The sequence below is a fragment of the Anopheles cruzii genome, chromosome 3 (genome assembly GCF_943734635.1).
Source record: "Anopheles cruzii chromosome 3, idAnoCruzAS_RS32_06, whole genome shotgun sequence".
Lineage (NCBI taxonomy): Eukaryota > Metazoa > Arthropoda > Insecta > Diptera > Culicidae > Anopheles > Anopheles cruzii.
This window is the reverse complement of record NC_069145.1, coordinates 9490729-9511159: the sequence shown is the minus strand read 5'-3', so window position 1 is coordinate 9511159 and position 20431 is coordinate 9490729. Positions and strand designations below refer to the sequence as shown.

Genomic DNA, 20431 nt, shown 5'->3' with positions numbered 1-20431 from the left:
GGTGTGTGCAGTGGCATGTCCCTTAATGTCAGCAAGTGTTATGTCTTTTACTGAGAAATTCGTTCCGTGTTCGTCAGCTGTTCCGTGAATTGACGTGATTCGCGATTTAGGTATAACTTTGAACGCGAAACCGTACATTGGGCTTTTGTTACAAGCATGTCTTCGGAGTTCTGTGGTGTTACTTGCCTTAAGGCTTTGTACTATTTTCTTGGTCATCCGATTCTTGAGTTCGCTTGCGTTATGTGGCGCTCACCCACACATTACCGGTGTTGGTGTGATCGCATTGAGGCGTAGGTTTACTAAGGCAGCTGTGCCGGTGGAACTAACGGAGATCCTAACTGTGACACAATTGATTGACTCGCTTTGGGCGCTTTGGCTTGCTTTACTTGACAGAACCATGATGCAATGCTTATTTTTAATCGTTCTAATCGTATGGAACCTTCAGGTGGGCAGGATCCAACCGTGCCCCTGTGACCTTTCTCCGACGCCAAAAAAATCCTCGTATGCCAAATTTCACAATGATCGAGTCCGGCAGTTTCCGACTATTTTAATTTAAAAAAATCAAGTTTAATTTATAAAACACGAATTGAGGCATGAAATTAGGCCTTGATTAGGGCGCGGCCCAGAAAGGCACGATCGTGGCTTGGGCATAAATCAGCAGTAGATAATTCACCTAAACGTGGACTTAGTCGTTACTTGCGTTACCCGGCTTAACCCGCAGAGTAGAAAGTGGGATCCGCGGCCAACGAACGGTTCAAGTGGAAAATCGTCACCGACCGAGCCCCGGCCAAAGGGCTGTGTCGGCCGGGCTGACAGTTGAGAGCAGGTTAAGCCGGGTCTTTCCGCGTTCCGCAAAGGGAACCACCGCCCCGACACGGTGCAGCAAAAAGTGCAAGTGTCGCGCACACACGCCCCCGCCGGGAGACTCTAGTTATGCGGCGATGCTGCGCGACCCTTCCCACGCGACTGTTTGAAAAATGCGGGGTACCGTTGTAATCCCCGGTTCTTGTTCTTCGGTGGGCTTCCGCTCCGTTCCGGAACAGGTTGTAACACACACACACACAGGCGTGCTGGCGTGTGTTTCGATTAATATTAATATCGGTACTTATATTTTTATGAATTCCATAATTCATTTGCACACACACAGGCACACCAACGTTCGAACAATTCGAGGTAGGGGCCATCGGCGGGGAGCACAGGTTGGGGCGCGCGAAGGAGAAAACGATTTACAGGATTTGCCGACCCGTCGCAGCGGGCAGTGTGGGTCACCGGAGTCAGACCTGAAGTCACAGTCTCGGTGGCCACGACGGCATTAACCACTTCTATTCCACCCCACACAGAGCAACGGGGAAGGAAACGGTACAGGCCGCCTCCCGAGAGGTCGCTGAAAGGGCGGTGAGACTTTGGGTTAAGTGTCCGGGCTGCTGCTGCGCCGTGACTTTCGCCAAATGAATTGATGTCGATATTTACCAACCGATCCCTCATCTCCCGGTTGCTAATGCCAGCGGCAGGAATCAGGTTTAATGGGGGCGGGTTAAACACACACAAAGGCACAACCCTATTGATTATGCTGTTAGAGAGAGGGTTTTTCTTTTCGCAACAATACACTGACCCAGTTGACATTTTATGCGCCCGACGCTCGCCCGCCGGGTTGAATTATGCAGCGAAGCGTTCACTCTAAAGAGAGTGAAAGAGAGAGAGCAAAGCCTTACCAAGTCCCCTAAAGAAGATGCCGGTCGACTCGTGGCTTGTTGGGCTACAGCAACCCTTTGCTCAAATCTTGTATGCATGAAGGATTACTAAAAAAGGATGACTTATGATTGAAAGGAAAACAAAAGACACAAAATGTCACCAGACGCAGTGGGAAAAGCTCGGCAAACGAGACAGAGATAGGGTGAAAGAGAAAGAGAGTGACAGTGAGCGAGACTGTTTTGACGTTCGTCGCTTGATCTCGAGAAAGGCAAGTCTTTCGAATGAAAGTGAAATCAAAGCAGGCGGCGTGTGGGATGAACTCGTTCGGAAATGTAACTGCGTCTCTCTATGATCATATTAAATAATTGTCTTATTAAAGCATACTCATCAAATTAGACGCCGTATGACTCATAACAAATTCATAAACGGATTTGTTTGCTTTTATTTGTGGCTTACCATCAAAACCTAAGTTACTGAAGAGTTTGTTTGACTTGTTTAAAATTATAAAATTTCAGACCACCCTCGTAATCATGACCTACACGAGTATTTTTCCCTTAAGACCTCGTATTACACGGTTTGTCTTTAGTATGTTAAATGACTTTTTTTCACATAGCAGAACTCGTGGGAGGAACAAACTGATTCCCGTTGCCACATCTTGTGAACATTGTGTGTTAGATACGCTCCTTTCAATTCCCATTCGGGCTTCCGTGCCCCACTAGTCACCATTTGTTATACCTCCTCCTCAATGGAGTGGCAACGTTTTATTCACATCATTTACCTCCCAAGGCGCGCACGAGCCCAATGTACCCGCCATTCTATAATGAGGGCTCCAATTCGGAGTAGTGGCACACAAGAATGCAAAAAATGCAAACCGAACGGTTTTGTGGTGCATATTCTCGTTGTTACAATTACAGCTCTGCTTACATTTTCTTACATTCATTTTCCCAACATGCACCGTAACCATGCACCGACCCCTACCCTGTCCAGTCAGTTCTCGATGAAAAGAAAAAGAATTGTTAATGTTTGGTTCAGTTATGACTCGCAGCTAAACCCTTCCCCGGGAGGGAATTGATTGAAAGCATGAGTCCCCCCTAATGAGTGTTTATCGTGACAATCGCCAACACACAGATAGAATCTAATGGATGAAACGTTCCCATCGGTTTTTTTCGTAATTTATGTCGCACGTTAGGGCACAAATATTTTGAAGAGAAGCCACACTAATCGTTCCAATTAGCAACAGCAGCAGAGGATGCACAACTTTGGAGCTCTCCGCTGGAGTTCTGTAATCAAATATCGTTTATTTCCACACCAGCCAAGGCGGCCCAACAGGGAGGCATCCCAACACAACCCTTGCCCCCTGCGTTTCCGTTATCTCATCGTTCGCGTTGTTTTATTCTTTCCGCCGTAGCGCTCCAAAACATTGCCACGGACGCAACATGACGCATGAAGATAAAAATCTAACCAAAATTAAGACAAACCCTCACACAGGACACGGGTCACCGCCGCCGTCGTCACGGTGGTCACAGCATTCTGAGACCCCCGAACGATCGATTCGGGCGGGGGACCTTGATTCCCATCAAACACACACGTCAGAGGGGGGCCTAAACCAAAGCACCGTTAGATCGCGTCGCGCGTCTAGATTTTCACGCATCGGTGGCTGCCGTCAACAGCATGAGGGGGGATCCGGCCGCAGTCGATTGAGGGCTTACTGCGAAGGGAAGATTTTTTCGAACGTACACACCCGGTGGGTGGTGGACAAAAGAATACAAAGGTCGAATTTCGATTCGCCGATGTTGCTTGGGTTGCTGTCTCGGCTCTCGATCTGCCCTTGACCGGAGCGAAGCCAATGGAGTGTCACCAATTCGAGCGCCTGGCAAGGGGGGCGGCCGAAGCCAGATTGTGTTACACCAGAGGCCTGTGGGGGGAACTCGCTCTCAACACGTGTACGTAGTAGGACACTAATTTCTCGAAACTTCATGAAAATTTAAATATTGTTTAACGCGTGCGATGCGGCGAAAAAACCGGGTCACATGCATCGTTGCGGCGGATCGTTGTGAGTTGAGTTACGCGACGTTTAATGGTCCGACACCACGCCAAGCCAACGTGGCCAAGTGTGCGAGAAATTAAAAATGGGAAGCACCAGCACTTCCCCCTCGGCATTGATTAGACTTTCGGTCGTGGGCAGAAGCGATTGTGGTCGATGTTTTTAGCGGGTCAAACACAGGCACAGCACGGGAGGTGTTGATGCCAGGCCGAAAAAGGGGTGCGTGAAATTCGATGCTGTCACAAACGGACGATGGCGGTGCATGACATAATAATTCATTTGAAAGTGTGTTAAACATGGCGCGGGGGTGCCGGGCCAATTTATGGTACACCAAGGTACCGGTTGGTCGCCGATTAATAGCGCACCCGTGCGCAACTCATCTGCGCTAGATTCAGGTGTCCGTGTGAAAAGTGGTGGCCAACCAGCAACAATGTGGTGGCGTGGTAAGCGCACTAAGCGGGAAAGCGGCACACGTCTTGGGCGGTTCGTTCGTTCGAAGGCTCTTGGTTTCCAAGTTCAAGAGAAAGAGGACCGTAAGTCAGCGCCATGATAGATGCAGCTATAAACGAGTACAATTTATAGTAACACCACCATTATTAGGGTTTGTAAAAATAGAATTACACTGCCGAAGGCCGTGGCTCAATGTTAATGTTTCCGCTGCGCGTCGAACAGTTTAATGGCCGAAGAAACGGAGCCCCTCCCGGGGGACAACCATTCAGCCGTGAAAGGTTCTCTATCGGGTGCTAATATCGGAATACGAACGCGGCACCCAGCGGTCTCGTTTTCTAGAGGACCGGCCGGATGAATTACATGTCAAGAAATTTGATTCATTTCAGAGCAGCCGTCAGCAGCAGCAGCCATCGGCATCATTCGACCGCCGCCACTTGACGCTCGATGTGGACGACGACACCGCGTATCCGTTACAGACCGACCGCGTTTCGAAACGGAACCGTTTGCTCAACCTGCCGTCGATGTTTGGCCATCGTCGGCAGAGACGGCAGAAGATGACGCAAAAAAGGACGCGGACATGATGCGTGCGCGCGTAGAAGGTTTTTGAAACGTTTGCGAAACCAGAAGATGAGATTAGAATTTCAATAAAAACAAACAGAACTGGTGGTTGATGCCGTAAACGAACTATCCGTGTGCGGTAGGAATGTTGCAACAAACCGATTGCGGTTGGTTGGAAGCCCCAAAAGAGTTGTTTTAGGGTGGTTCGCCGGATCGTGCTGATCGTTTGGTCTTCCTTGAGCAGCCTTAGGAGCTTGACAAAAAAAAAACGGCAACGGCTCTGTGCAAACAAATTGTTGGCGGGCAGCAGCCAGCGAGCTTGTCCTTGGGAGCATAAACCGCAAAACTACGCGCCACATAAGCAGCGTTCGGGGCCGTATTTGGGAGCAGCAGCCACTTGCGTGCGTTACGGAGTTCAGCTCGGAGTCGGTCGATAACTTTCAACACCCTAGCGAAGCGGCAAGCGGATGCCGTAACATGTGCCCCGGTGATGCTAAGGAATCAACGCACTTTACTTAACTTGGCCCATTTCGACACACTGCCGCTTGCGAATGGTTGGCATGTTCTAGCGGGCATCATAAAATATGTTGTTGAGCGCGATCGACATGCCCAATCTAAAAAAAGTGGGAGCTTGTGGGACAAGATAAATCATGATGTTGCAGATGATGTGACTTGTTCGCCGAGACTTTCCCAAAAGTGTCGAAATGGAACGCGCTTCATCAACACTGCCGTAAATTAGCCCAATCGATTGGGACCCCTAGAAAGTACTGTTTGAGCTTGCATAAGCATCCACAGCATAGCCACAAAGGCTCGCGTCCGTTATCGAGTGGTGTCAGTTGACCGTTATCGGGCACATGTAAATAGTAAAACGGTTGGCTAGTGGCCGTTAAAAGCTCGAACAGGCTCGTCGTCGAGTGGCTAATGGGACTGGTTTCGGGGTCGATCACGCGTGAGTGCGATCATTAGGACCTCATTAAACGCACCATTAGGCGTGTCGATTGAGCTGTCGGTTGAGCCCTTTAGCCCCGAGCTCAAAGGCCCATCACCGTAGGCTGGAGTGTGCGCTTTGGCCACCTCTCGTGATCGTTATTATTATTTACTTCCCAGGTGCGGCAGGTGCGTGCCTTCACGTGCGCCGGTTTTGGGAACACCAACTATTTAGCTATGTTTACGTACCTCAACATAGTACAAAATCAACATCGGTTCTTCCGTTTCGGCTGTGCTGCCACCCGGTCACCGATTTAGTTTCAATTCAAATTCCGAACCCACTCGGGTCTCTGCCTGCCTTTTTGTTTGCTTCTTCGGATCACAAGCCGCAACACATCACAAGATTGAATCAGACGCAAGCAGCTCGCTCGCCTTTTCTCAGTTTCCACTCGAGGTTCGCTCGGAATTATGTCAACGAAGGTTGGAACGCATCCGCGGCGTACTTGGCGCACATCCACCGGAGAGGTCTTCGACCGGAAATCGCTCGTTTGTAGCCACTGGCAGGTGGCTTTTCCTGCAGGCCCAACGATTATATTCAACCACTAACTGCACACCGCCTGAGGGATCACATAGTGACGATCACAAAGCTCCAACCGTTGATCGAGACCTTTTTCACTTCACAAAACACATCCCAAACATGCCGATGCTTGACGTGATGGCCGCGTTCAGGCTGATCGTTAACCAACTGGTGCTCCGCGCGATTTATTGCACACGATCACAACGAGATCAGCTTTGATGCTTTGCGGTAGAAAACCAAAAAAACGTGCGAATCGCGTCGTTGCAGACACCGAACTAAAGGGAGCTTTGGATGAACATCAGCGAAACAAACAACAATTCACGCACCGGACACAAACTCTGCCGACGACGACAGCGAAGGAACCACCAATACCATCACCAGCACGACGACAGGCGACCATCGCGACGCGATGGGAGGGAAAACCGTTCCAAAATGCACGGCGCAAAAGACACACTAAAACCCGGCCTCGGCCAGGCCTGGTCTGGGCCGGCGGCATCATCATGCTCTTTCCGTTCCCAGGTCTCAGTCGCGCGCGTGTGTGTCTGTGTGTGTCTCGTTGGGAGATAGTGGGGGTCCATTTTTCTCCTACTTCCCACCTTTAACTCGTTTTAAGACTCCCCGACGCTCCAGACTCCAGACTTTACGCTCAAGGCGACGCACACCATTGCGCGTGCTTCTCTCGGTGGAAAGCAATAGGAGCTGCCGCCAATAGGGGGCCACCACTCTCACGATTGGCCCTTTTCCCACTCTTCGGCCGGTGTGCAGTGCTCTCTAGCTCTCCTGGTCGCTCTGGAGGGTCTTGTAATTTTTTCTGTTCAATTTTCCCACCCCGTGTGAACATAAATGTATGTCCACCCTACCACCGGCGGGGGGTCCACACACTTTGAACGCACTCCCGATCAGACCCCGATCCGGGGTGAGCATTGTGAAACACTGTGTTGTTGGGAAAACCTGGCCCAACCCGCTCGCTCGGTGGTGGCATGTCGGTACCTTATTATGAATGCTGAAGAACAATCGCTCACGGATCGGGATCGGGAAGTGAAAACGTGCACGAAAAGTGCGTAGTGTAATTAAAGAGGAAATATAAAAAACACTGAATATTTGATAAGATTACCTTCTGATCTTACATCAAACAGGCTACTTAAGCTCAACAGGCTACTCAATAGTGGGGCGCCGTTGCAGATCATCAGCCTTTATTTTGTTGGAAAATCTTTCGAAACCGAGAGGGTCGCATAGAACCCTAATTGTTGTGATCTTCTACGCCTTCACAACAACACAACTTCAAAATCATGTCAATCAATCCTCATCATGAGTGACAAAATTGTTGGTTTTCCGCTACCGAAAACCTTCAATCAATTCAAATTCAGTGCGGTATTGGCGTGGAAATGATCATCGAGCTGCATTTTTTTAAGACGATGATGAAGCTAAGGTTACCGTCGATAGTGAGCGTTATCGGGCCATGATAACTGATTTTGTGATGCCAATTCGTGAAAATAATATGGATGGCCAACAATCTATTCATTGCGGCCATTGTTCCCTGAACTGGACTGATATCGAAAAATGATGATTTTGTCTGACCACCGAGTTCAGCAGACTTTTGTTTGTGGGACTATTTGAAATCTAAGCCACGCGGCTAACAAACGAAGGTCGCTAGCTGCCCTTAAGAAGGATATTCGCCCAGCAATTGCCGCCATATCCGTTGGAACATTGGCCAAGGTGATGGAAAATGCCGAAAAAGGGTACATTGGGCACCTTTAAAATTCCATTTACCAACCTTCTGCTTAAAGGCTGTACTAAACAGTAAGGTTGATTTGATTTGATGGTGGCAAAAAGAGCGTAAAATTTTATTAACGCGTAAGACCAATCGAGAGAAGAGCCCCAGAGCACGTGTGGCAACGCACGATGGACAGCACTCCGCGGTCCGAACCCTCTCTGAGAGATTGCCGCGCTGGGTGGTTGTAACGGTCTTTTTCCCACCCCACGGCACAACGACCAAACGATCAAGGAGACGATCGACTTCGGAGGAGAGCTGTTGGGCAATGCTTTAAATTATTCCAAGACGATCGAGAAAAGGGAGAGCATTACCACAACAAAAATGCCGTTCCAAATGCGGGGATTGTGTGTTTGTTTTCCCAGTGGTCAGTGTTTACAAACATAGAACGGGCCGCAGGGACCGCACCCACTTTTAATGGTGGTTAATTTCATAATTGATTACCACCACCATCGACGTGGCCCTCATTTTGTTGCATTTAATAAATAGTGCATTTAATTACATTTAATTTGTGGCGACGCGGCACATCGAAGCCACTTCAAAGGGATTGCTTATCGATTGTCCACTTCGCGAAACACCGCACATCTGTCAGTCTCCGTTATTCGTCGGTGTGACAGCCAGGGGCGTCCGGCACGATCAACCTCTCTCCATCATCCAATCAGGACTCCGGCGGGTTTTAGTTTGTTTACACGATGCGAAGCGGTGATCGGATCAGTAATGGACACCTGTTGATTGAATCGATTACATAGCCGAACCGCCGTCGCCGGCGTCGTGGTGATCACTGAGACTAACCCATTAGCCCTCGGTCAATTACCGTCTCATTGCGGGGGCGAGTGTATGAAAACTGAAAGTTTATGCGTCACCAATTGATACGAGAGCGAAACAGATCCCAACCTCATTTGAATACCGAAAAAGTGAAAACCCTTTTTGGGTGGTGCTTTGTGGTGAAACAATGGGAAACTTTCGGATGAGCGGAAGTGCGGCGAGTTTGACAGCCCTTGGCCAGGTTGGGCTGTGAGTAGGTTGCGGGAAAAACAACCCTCCTCCGTAATGTGACAAAACTGTGCATGAGAACGATCGATCGTGAAAAGGGTGCAAAAGATTCTAAGCCTAAAAGAGTAACAACGAGCGTGCGGAAAAGGAAATAAAAGCGGAATATAGCCGGGGGATTATCTGAACACAGCGCAAGCAGTACGTAATCAAAAGTGTAAAGTGGCCGAAAAAAAATACTATCAAACACCAATAAAAACGGATTCCAATTCCGGGTACGGAGGAAGAAGCGCAAATATAATACTTACTCTCAAAGGCAGCTTGTGAAATGAAAGAAACATGTGAAACCATAAGATTGGTAAAATTAAAACGTTCAATTTCGCAGCACAAATAACACACACGCACATACGCGCGGCACACATACAAATACTAGGGCATTCGCAAAACAGTGGTGGACGCACACAGCTCGGAACTGAAAACCAAAACAAAAGCCGAAAGAAAGAAGAAAAACCAACGCTAGGAGAGAAGCTTGCGGTGAGAGAGTAGCCGGCGGCAGCCGGCGATCCCGCGGTTTTCCAGCCGTCGTAAAGTGGTTCTGAAAATTAAATAAAATCCCACCGAATGTTTTGAGCGGAGACCGAGCCCCCCGGGGGGCCGCGGAAAACGTGCGCTTCTTCCTGTGCGGCCGAACAGACCTTCAGCAGCTTTCCCGAGCGGTGCGAAAACTCGCTCCAGTGACACACCACACGCAACGCAGTCGGCAAATAATAAGCGAAAATATGTCCAACCAGCGAAAGCAACCGAAGAACACTTTGGCCATTTTGTGGCAAGGGAGGAATACGAAAAACTTTTTCCTTGCAGCACTTTCCAACCATTTTTCTTTCCTTCCAGTTTCGCCAGGAGGAATGTCAAAACATTATCATCATCATCATCGGCAGCATCATCGACGAAATACGTTTTGCCAAGTGCTCCAAATCCTAGTTTTCCGTTTTCACACATCTTACACTCGCGAGAGAGACACAGAGAGACAGCAAGCAGAGGAAAGCACTTCATTTCCCGAAGTGTGTTCTTTGGGACACACTTTCAAAAGAAAATCGTTCGCCAGGTTTTCCGTGCCAACCGACAAAAGGGTGGACGACAGTGTGTGTGTGTGAAAATGGGCCAGCTCGGGAAGGACCGTAGTATTCAAGCGCACTCTCCTTGGAAAAGCTTGCCAAGTAATCGGCCAGAAGATTTTTTTTGTACGATTTTAAAGCACATTGAAATATTTCAAGTATGAACATTGGAAATTCTGGAGTTGTCTGAGCCACCTCTGTCAACGCGCTATGGCGGCGCAGGAGCGCAAAGCCCAACCGTCGAGAGCCTCGAATGAAACGTCAGGAAACGTCAGAATGAACTTCAGGAACCGGGTGTGCTCGAGCGGCGGAAATAAGTGTACCGTTCAGCTGCTACCTCCACCCTTCGGTGGGTAACCTTGACGAAGAGCGCCCGAGAGTGGGCCAATGATTTTCGGTGGAAAACCGGCCCCTGTTGCCCGTGCTGTTCGTAAGAAAGAAGGTCTTTGAACTGGCAACTGACAGCATCAGGCTGCTCTAATCCTCAACCACAGAACGCCTGCCACACAACATCCGTTAAATGAAGTGTGACGAGCACGCATTCACGCCCGTTCCAGAAAGTGGTTCCCTTACTTTTCCGCGGAAAAATCATCAATTCCCCCACCAGCCCAGAGAGCGGGGTTAGAGGATTTACGTATTCTACCCGCTACCAGCGACGCCAGCTGGCGATATGGGGGGCCGTGACCAAACAGGAAACGGACAGAAGAGAAAAAAACCCCTTACTTGCAGCCACCAACCCAGCCGTAGAACGCTGCCACGGACGATTTTCATCTCATCTTTAATTCAATAGCAGCAGACGAGCACTACTCGCGCTGCGTGTGTGTGTGTGGTAAGTAGAGCAATAGAACCCGGAACGACCGACCTAACGGGTGCTGGTGAGCCCTTTTGTGGTTTTTATTGTCAAAGGCTGCCGGCTAAACGACGGTGCCCGAAACGGGGACAGCATTACTCGGGAGGGGAGGGATGATGGGCGCCAAAAGTCAATGAAGGGCCCCCCCCACAAAACACGATGCTCTGCGATGTGCGGTCGTCTTCAACCCGGGGTCTTGGGTGCATAAATTTATTCATTTTCTACTTGCCAAACATACGCGCCTGGCGAACTGTGGAGGTCTCCACGGTGTCGATCGGCGATGATGGCAAGGGCGAAAGGTGCCATTGTTTTGGGGATTAATCCATTAATGAAAATGCGGAAGAGTCAATGGAAGTAATTGAAAATATCCCCGGATTTTGGGGCCCCTTTTTTCCGGGGTATGCGGCAGGGCAGGCGCAGCAGTGTTGGGGTGCCTTCTTTTATCGCCTGCAGATTAGATCACAGCGCTCAAGAAGAGCTGGGGATCTCGGATTCAGTGTTGTCCTTCTTTTTTTGCTGGCTAGACAGTGCGGCAAGTGTGCAACGACACTGAGTCCGTATCTGAATAGCGAAGCGAAAAAGATGCTTAAGAAGTTGAGCGTGAGTGTTGATCCTGGTCAAGCACTTAAGAGAGCAAGGAGCGCCATCCATTAGATGGTGGGGCCAAAAACAGTCTCAAACACAGTACATGATGCAACTCCTTACGGGCGTACTTCGCCTTAGGCATCTAGAGAGTCATGGGAAGAGTTGTCTTCAATCGGTGCCGTAGGATTTTTGTTTACAGTCTCACAGGATCCTTTTCCAGCTGCCGCCGTCAAAATCCTCGAAATGAACAAACGAGAGCTACTCTCGAGGCCTACTGAGCATATCCAGTGTAAAGCTCGAAGCGAACTTGAAATTACTCCCTCCATGCGATTGCAGCGCCATCGTGCGTACGTGAAAGTAACGAAAAATACACTTAGAGCGCCTTTTCCGGTATTAAATTATTCTGAAAATGATTTTCCGGAGAATAAAGAATGTTGAAGCAATCGCCTGACCCTGAGGTCTGGTGCCTTTGCAGGGATCAATCTTGGCGTAGCGTTTAACTAATCAGATCGCTGTTCTTTCGAACGTCGTCACATAAGAGTTTCAGTGTGAAGGATCAGTATTTTGACAAACGGATCAAACCAACAGGGAAACCCTGTACACTACTATTCGACTTCCTACGGGCTCCCGAGGCGGAGTAGCGCAATAAGAACTCCACGGGTCAGTGGAATCGCAGCGAGTAAGTAGCGGCACACTTTCAATAAAGGTACCAAAGGTTTAAGAGCGATTGCTTCGTGTCCATTTTTATCTACCTCCATTTCGAAACACACTTGCCGCACTGTGCGGTGAAGAGATTTTTTGGCAAAACCTGACGAGACTCCGGGGACCGCCCTAATGTCACGTACCGACGAGGGGGGGCATCTGGGCGCCGCTTCGAAAAAGCTCCAATTGCACCCGTTTGGCAAACATTCATAAAAATTCATCCGTCGACACGCTTTGGAAAAATTTATGACACAATGTTCCGCAGCGCCTAACACAATCATTTACATCGTGTGACGAGGCGGCGGCCCCTATGCCCCGCGCGTGCGTGTAAATTGATCGTAAACCTACCGGGCGCGACAAAAGGGGTGACGACGTTTGCATCCCCCCTTCTGAAAAGTTCTTGGCCGCCTCCAGCTTCACAATGTGTTTATTTGGCTTATTTCGGGCTCGAGAAAGCCTTGAAGAACGCCGGCTGTGCACACCGAGATCGTGTGTTTCGACGAGACGTGCTGTGTAATAAAATTGTAAATACCGTCGTTGGTGTCATTCGCGAGACGCCCGAAGAACTGGTAACAAACGACTGGAAATGTGCTGGAAATTGCTGGGCACATTTTTCTCACGATCTTCTTCGACCGGAGAAAACACCCTTTAAAGTCGAAGATGCCGCTGTGTTGTTGCCACCTCTAGAACATTCTCCGCGGTGCACCGGCACCCGGCATCCATCAGCACCGGCGGAGTGTTGTTTCCACCAAAAACCTTATATCAATAAAACTTATGCTGCCTCCGTGTCGCGCACAAATGTCGGCTGGCTGGAGCGTTTGATGAAATTAGGAGATACAAAATTGGACCACTTCTGGGGGCTGGTGGCGATTGCGAGTGCCAACGACTTTCACACGCTGGCGGCTCTAATTTTATTGCCCTTCGGCGGTGCCGCAGATTTACTGCTGCTGATGCTGCTCCGCGGCACTAAATCGCAGCCCAAACGCGGCGAAACCCCTACTAGGGGGGTGTGTATTTCATCATTCTGTGGAAGTCGTTCCTTTTCCCTTTTTTCCGGTGCTTCCGGTGACAGTTTTCAGCCAGACGTTCGTTGGTTCGCGCACAAGACGCTGCGCGGTCTTTGTTTCTTGCGATGGTACACCAATTAAAAATCGTCGTCACTGCGGCGTTTGGCGTTTCGTGTGTCCGACATTCGCTCTAGCGAAGGTGTAAGGGAAATGGGACGACACAATTCACAAAACCGATGGGTAAGGGCAACAAACACGCGAGAACGGAAGTCGTATACCCTCGGCAGCTCAAGATGTCCCACCGCGATCACAACGGGCCCACAAATGAAGATAATATAATATCTTTACGTTTTCGGTGGAAAACTCATCAAAATGGCCTCAAAATATGATGCTTAGTGTGAAAAGTAATTCAATCGCTTGTTATTGCCCTAGAATGCCTTAAGATTTCAATCGAAAGCCCGATTTCAAAACAAGGCCACTGAAAATCTGAAAAACATTTATGATCCTGACAGATGGTGCAAAATCCGGTGCCCTTTTATGGTGCTTCCGTCACCCGTTATTTCCCAGGTTGAAGACGGTCTACTTTCCGGACGACCAACCAAAACGGTTGAGTTCAATCGAGTTTGATCACCAGCAGCACATGGAATGGTCAATCGATTTAGGAATCACAAAAACCTGATTATTTTCTGTTGTGCCAAGTGAAGCCTCCAATCTTATTCTAATCTTGATAAAATAAAGTCTTATTTTATGAATTCTCATAACAGTTTCTCACGATTATCCGCGGAAGAGGTAGTGCCGCCGGACCGCTGAAAAGAAACTCCATCCTCTGTGGCGGCATTCCAATCCAGCGCGAAGGACTCCGAAAGCTCGAAAGCGATTATGATGATGGCATTAAATGTATCCACCGGAAAGAAGGGTTAGCCTCTAAAACGCATTCATTAGAAACCTTTAGGTCGCGATCGCCGTCGCCATCGGCCCAACCGTGACCCCACCCCGGAACGCAACGCAGCTGTTCCGCGCCACGGACGCATCGGGAGAAGATGAGTTATTTACTTTCTTTGATCACACAGATTATGGTGCCGATTAGGCCGATCCCCTGCCCCACCATCACCTGGTGAAGGAATGGAACCACACCGGGGGGGAATGGGTCACCGGTGAAAAATGCGATAAAACTTCACGCCGTACAACAACGCCGTTAGGTCCGACATCTTCCGCAGCCCGGTTTTTGGGGCACCGTGGGCGTCCAACCCGAACCGTCATTTCCCGCCCCCGGTCCCGGGCGGGACGAAGTGGCCGTGTGAAGGAGTGTGGTTTTTATCTAGAAAAATGATGCCGCTGATCCCATTTGGCAGCGCAGCGTCGGCACTCCCACATACGTGGTGCGTCGGGAAGCTGGCAGTCAGCCAGCCAGGCAGACTGAGCGGGTTTCGGGACCAAAATATTCCCCGTTCGGGGGGACGAATATTGTGAAGTTCATGCTGGGGAAAATGAATGATTTTATTAGGAGGATTAGAAAAAAAAAGAAAAGGCACTGGACAAAATGAAGTGAAAACTGTCCATTACAGATATTGCTGTGAAATTCGCCAAACAGTAGTCCGCCCGGAACTTCCGACGAACATGAATCTAGACCACAAGATACTTGATGATTTCATGCACGCTTTTGCTCCGGAGAGTTCATTTCGTTCTACGGGGCATCGGTTCCAAAACATGCTTCCCAAGCGGAACCCACAACAAGACCATGGGACGCTGGTGTCCTCATTAGAATCACGCCACTGCACGCCAAGAAAACGCGTAGGCGCACGGCACACGCAAGCAACGTCGTCTGCGCGTGGCTGCAACACTCAACCATTGCAGGTGGGAGACGGATCCGAGAGCCCTAGTTCCAGTGGTGCCGGACCATCATCATTCCTATTTCGCCGATCGACGAGATAGTTAGCCCGGGGCAGCATTGTGGCCCCGCGGTGTGGGCGGCGGTGAAGCACGAGCACGTCGATAGCGCTCGAAAGAAAGTGTGAAGTTTATTTTTGGGATGGCCTCTGACACACGGCCACGGAGAAGAACACGACCGCAGGCCGCACCCACCGCAGTGCAATTGGGTTGGGTCAATTTTTGGCGTCTGTTCGATTCGAAGACGATTCATGGCTCGGCGAAGGCAAAAAATATGGCCGCCGCCACCGTCGTTTGATGGAGATCGGCGGATTAGCGGACGAAGCGCGCGCTGCGTCCGTCAGCGTCTCATTTTGGGATCGTATTTTTCATTCTCCATCGTGCCGTGTGTCATGTTTCATTCAACCGATGTAAGTACCGAACATTAATCGGCTTTTCGTCGCTGAGCATGTTCTGTTCGGCGTCGTGTTTTCGGCGTTTTATAGCCTCATCATTAAACGGTTGAAGTGTACAGCAAACTGCCAACATTTGGAGCTGCGTTTTAATCAAAGTTCCTCACCGACTCAATCACAATTCGGGCATTGGGGAAGTTTTAAATTAGCCCCCCAAAGGGACCACCAACATTTGACACCACACTGCCGCTAGCTGCCGGCCAATCTCCGGCCGGCAGCCGATCTTCATTTGAAATGCAAACGATTTGGGCGATAATTTCCTGCTTTTCGCGACCGCATTGGCCAGCATAATTGGCCGGCGATTAACTGATTTGCGTACAGATTCGTCCCGCTTGAGCCAATTTGAATATTATATTTGGCCCCCGGGCGCAGGAGAGGTTGAACGGTGCAAATTTTGAACGTAATTCTCGTGTCATCGTGTGGCTTTGGTGACTACCTGTTGCGGTTTGCCCCACCGGCACTTGTCGAAAGAATTTATTACACGAAATAACTTAATCGTGGTCTACTCGTGGCTCAGCTAATGGCAGCACGATTGAGTGACGACGGAGCTCAGGACACCGATTCACGGTTCCTCGTTCAAACGAGGTGGGAGCTTAGTTATGGGTGGTTCGGCCATTTCGGACCGCAATCTGCACTCGAGCCGGACATTCCACAAATTCCACAAGGATCATAGTTTCTGATAAGTTTAATTGGTGTACCCGGAAACAAAAACTCAAACAGTGTCAGACCGCAATTAATTGCCGTTTAGGTCGGTACACTATTCCAAGGGACCCACAGGAAAAAATCGAAGATCGGAAAACAATTTGCCACAGTCCGAACCCAAACGCGCGCGCTGCTGCCGATTTACATTTTTAGATCGATATTCGATTCGACGGAATGCGGCCCTCTGTAAACAGTACAGTACACGGCCCAATAGGGCCCACCCGGTCGGTTGTTAGGTTACACTAGTGACCGGACCAAAACAAAAAAAAAACATCGGCCCAACCACCGCGTGGTGGAAAATAATCACAAAACCGGAAAAACGGCATTTTTTTCGCGCTCCCCGAGGTTGGGCAACCCAACCCGCGGAATGTTTGAGCTCCTTTCGAATGGACCGAATCGAAGACACGAACAAAAAAAAAACGCGGTAATGAGGATTTGCTGGCGCGAGAGTATCGACATGATGCCGATCAGATAAACAAACCCTTAGCGCACCGCGCCCTGCCACCCAGACAGACAGTGAAGTAAAACTAACGACTGCAAACGTTGCCAACGGCCGGTGCGCGATTTGGTAGAAACATTTTACCAAACTCTTCCGCACACGGCAGTTTCGGGACAACTATGCACTGGGTGCGCACTGCGGCGTGGCAACCCGAGAAAAACGCTAGATACATATTTACGAAACCGACCCGACCGTGCTGGCGGCGGCCGATGCCAAGTGCCAGTCTGGAGAGGTGTGTTCGGTTCGCCTTTAAGGTCCGCGGGAAGATTGGTAGTGTTCCAGCTGCTCGCTCGCCGGTGGGTTGCGAAACCGGGGAGCGAGCGGTCTGTGCCTGTGTGCCGAGAGAGGAACAGCCAAACAAGCATCGCACGCGGACCACTAATTGCAGGGGGCAACAGTCCAGCTGGCACAGATGATGCGGCCTGGCCTGGCGCTGGAATCATAAGTTATGCGCCCCCGATGATGCACAGTTGCATCCTATTTTTGATGCAAAAACCGAACTAATTTTAGAACTCTTCTGGGGGAGTCTTTGGGGTCGCGCTACGCAGTGAATTATGGCACAGCCAAAAAGCCGCAAGCAATTCGCTTCACATTAGCACAATTTAATGCGCACCGCGATAAATATAGCCAATTGGCATTCTACTACTAAAATGAATGGGGTACCAACATAAGCTTTTGAGCAGCCTCTTTGCCGAAGAAGACGGCCAGCAGCCCAGGCAGAAAGAATTTACGATCGAGTTCGCCACGCGATTCGTCGCCGAGGTTCCTGGGGGGGGAACAATCGATTAAATTCGCGCATTGGCGGTGGCGTTCTCGCCGAGTGTTTTATTTCCACCGCCATCAATCGACTCGCAGTTCATTAGCGCCGAGAGCGCCAAGGGACAGCTGACATGTGGCTGTCGTCGTGTCGTGGCTTCGACGACTGCTTGCAGTATAGTTCATTTTATCATTATGTTTTATCACCCGTTGAGATTTTATGCTCCGGCGTTGGCGCTCGATGCATACTACTGAAGTGACTGAAGTGTGGCCGCAAAAGGAGCATCGGTTTTTGGGAGGGTCGCAAAAAAAAACTCCAATTTTTTTGGCGAGAGGGCTATCGCTGCGGTGTGGGAAAATCGTGATGAATCAATTCATCGTCAATCGTTTCTCGGGCTGACCGATTGCAGATCGGGATAATCGGGCCGTTGTTGTGTTTGTAAAATCTGGTCATCAGCAACGGGGCTTGACTACGGTCACGATCAGCAAAACGCGCGGCACCGCAGCACCGCGATTTTCCATCGTCAATAAATTCCCATCTGGAATGGCGGGAATTCTATCATGGAAGGAAAAGCAAAAGTCGAAATAAAATTCGGTTTCCAAACCGTGTTCGTCGATGGCTCGATGGAAGTGCAGGAGACGCCGGTTTTATCGATGTTGTTTCGCAAATCCGATTTCGATGGGACTCCGCGTGCTGTTTGTGTATCTCTTCCGTGTCGTGGGGTTTATGAGGGGAAGTTTTTTTGCCGAAAGTTGGTTTGTACGCAACCACCCCGCTTTACGTTCATTAGTCTGAATCGCTAGAAACAAGCATTAAAAGGGCGATGTAAGGAGGGCGAAGTCTCCACCTGGCCAAGGCCCAAGGCATACCGATATGTAGCTGTTGGCCCGGGCTCATAAATTGTTTCGTCGTGACATGTTTTTCGCTTTCCGCTCAAGTCACTGCACGCCTACAAATTGGCTAATCCCACCGGACCCGGTGAGCAAGCTGGCCATTTATCAGACCCCGCCTGTCGGAACCTCGGGGAAGGTCTCAAAAATCGGCCCAAAAAGGGTTTCTCAAGCGTGGCGCACGTGGCGGCGCATATTTTCTCTTCGCTTTCCTTTATACAGCTAATTATGCTAGCGCGGGTTTGCAGCGATAAAAAGCCGAGCCGGGCCTCAGACTCGGACCCTGGGTTGCCATTGAAAAATCGCACTCCGAAATGAATCCAAAGAGTGAAAGTCTAGCATTGTTTCAGTCCGCATGGCATCTCCAGGACAACGTGGGTTCCGACTCCGATGCGAGTCTATCCAAACCGCAAAAGATTTGGTGCTCCCTTTCTTGTCTCTTGCAAAGAAATATTGGTTTGGTTTGCAACTAGAAAGGTGTGTCACGATTTGGGTGGGACTCTTACCTCAACAAAGTGTACCGGGTACAACACACAAAAACTTTCGGAAAACATTTTAACATTTGTCGCTACATACATTCGGAGACAGTTGATTCATCATCCTTTTCGATTCAATGCGGCCATTTATCAAAGCGCAAAACACACACACAACCTGTACTGTACAGAATTGCTTGACGCACAGCCCCTAATCCTTCGAGCAGAGGACACACCGGCACCGGTTAAGGTTTGGTGGCCTACGATAACTACTTTTACATGGTGGGCTATCGTACCCGCTAAAATTAAGTTTTGTTCGGCTTTTGAAACCAACGGAGGAAAAAAGGGACAGACAACAGACAACAGCAGTACGCCAATCATTCTGGGTCGACATCAACATCAGCACACTTACCGTAAATTCACCGGTAATGGCGTCGAAGCCCACGTGGACCGTGTGCTCGAAGTTGGTCGGATAGGATATATTCGGCTTCGAATCGTTGTGCGACGCCTTCGAAACTTTGATCTTGCTCTTGAGCGTTTTCTTCTTCCGGTCTGCATCGTCCGGTTCTGCGGGAAGATTGAAGGGTTGAAATGGGGGTTTACGTATATTATTAGATGTCCATTTTCTGTTTACTCTAGCAAACAATGTTATACGATTACGCTGAATCCCAAGGCTGGAACGATGAAATTGATTGAAAACACGCAAAATCTAATATTTACACACACAAAACAAGAAGGAAAATCGAAGTTCGAAGGACGGTTTGGCCGACGACGAAAGGACAGGTTTCGAGCTCGGGGAAGAGGATGCCTAGTGACAGGTGACACTTGCGGTGAATCTTTCTTTTATGAAGAAGCTTGCTATGATGCAGAATCATTACACGGATGGATAGAAGAAAATCAGTTGACAATAGGTGACAATTCTTATCAGCGGGTGCTACGAGAAGAAATAAAACCAAAATCTAAAAACGTTTGCTTTTTTAACATTTCCAGGTAGGAACAAATGTGGCCCCCGGTTTTTTGCTCAATTTGTCCATTTATTTTGCAGGGTGCTTTCAACAACGCGATAAAGATAACGCTACCGAGGGTCAATCAATTTCATCGTCCAAAAGTGACAGCAATTTCCTGTGCAACCACCTAGCCTACCTTTTGGCAATGGTTTCATATCAACCGGAGCCACTCCGTCGATCCGGTCGCCACCGCCCGGACCCCCGGCTCCGCCACCCCGGTTGCTCGTCAACCGGACCGGCGGTGCCGGAGGTTTATCCTCTTCGCTGGACATTCTTCAGGTTCGGCTTGGCTTACGAGAACGTACGGACGCGACGACGGTGCCGCGATCGTTGCGATAAGCTTCGGGGAAGATTTCGGCACCGCACCGTCTTCACCACAGGATATACGTCAGTTGACACTGCAGATAACTGGCTGCCAGACAATTAGACTCTCCCTCTCCGGGTGGGACTGTTGGTGCGGCTGACGTACGCGGGCAACTTTATCACACCGAGCGTT

The 20431-nt window shown here is 49.6% G+C and overlaps 1 protein-coding gene across 1 annotated transcript in view; it reads right to left on the bottom strand.

The window, feature by feature from the left end:
* LOC128271915 (serine/threonine-protein kinase Pak) overlaps positions 1 to 20207 on the bottom strand; it is a 35054-nt gene extending 14847 nt beyond the window's left edge. Inside the window, exons 1-2 of the mRNA XM_053009598.1 lie at positions 20072 to 20207; positions 19341 to 19495 (exon numbers count right to left, since the gene is read on the bottom strand). Coding sequence (XP_052865558.1) covers positions 19341 to 19495; positions 20072 to 20207 — 291 coding nt within the window. The remainder of the gene's footprint in view (positions 1 to 19340; positions 19496 to 20071) is intronic.
* Positions 20208 to 20431: the final 224 nt, after the last annotated feature.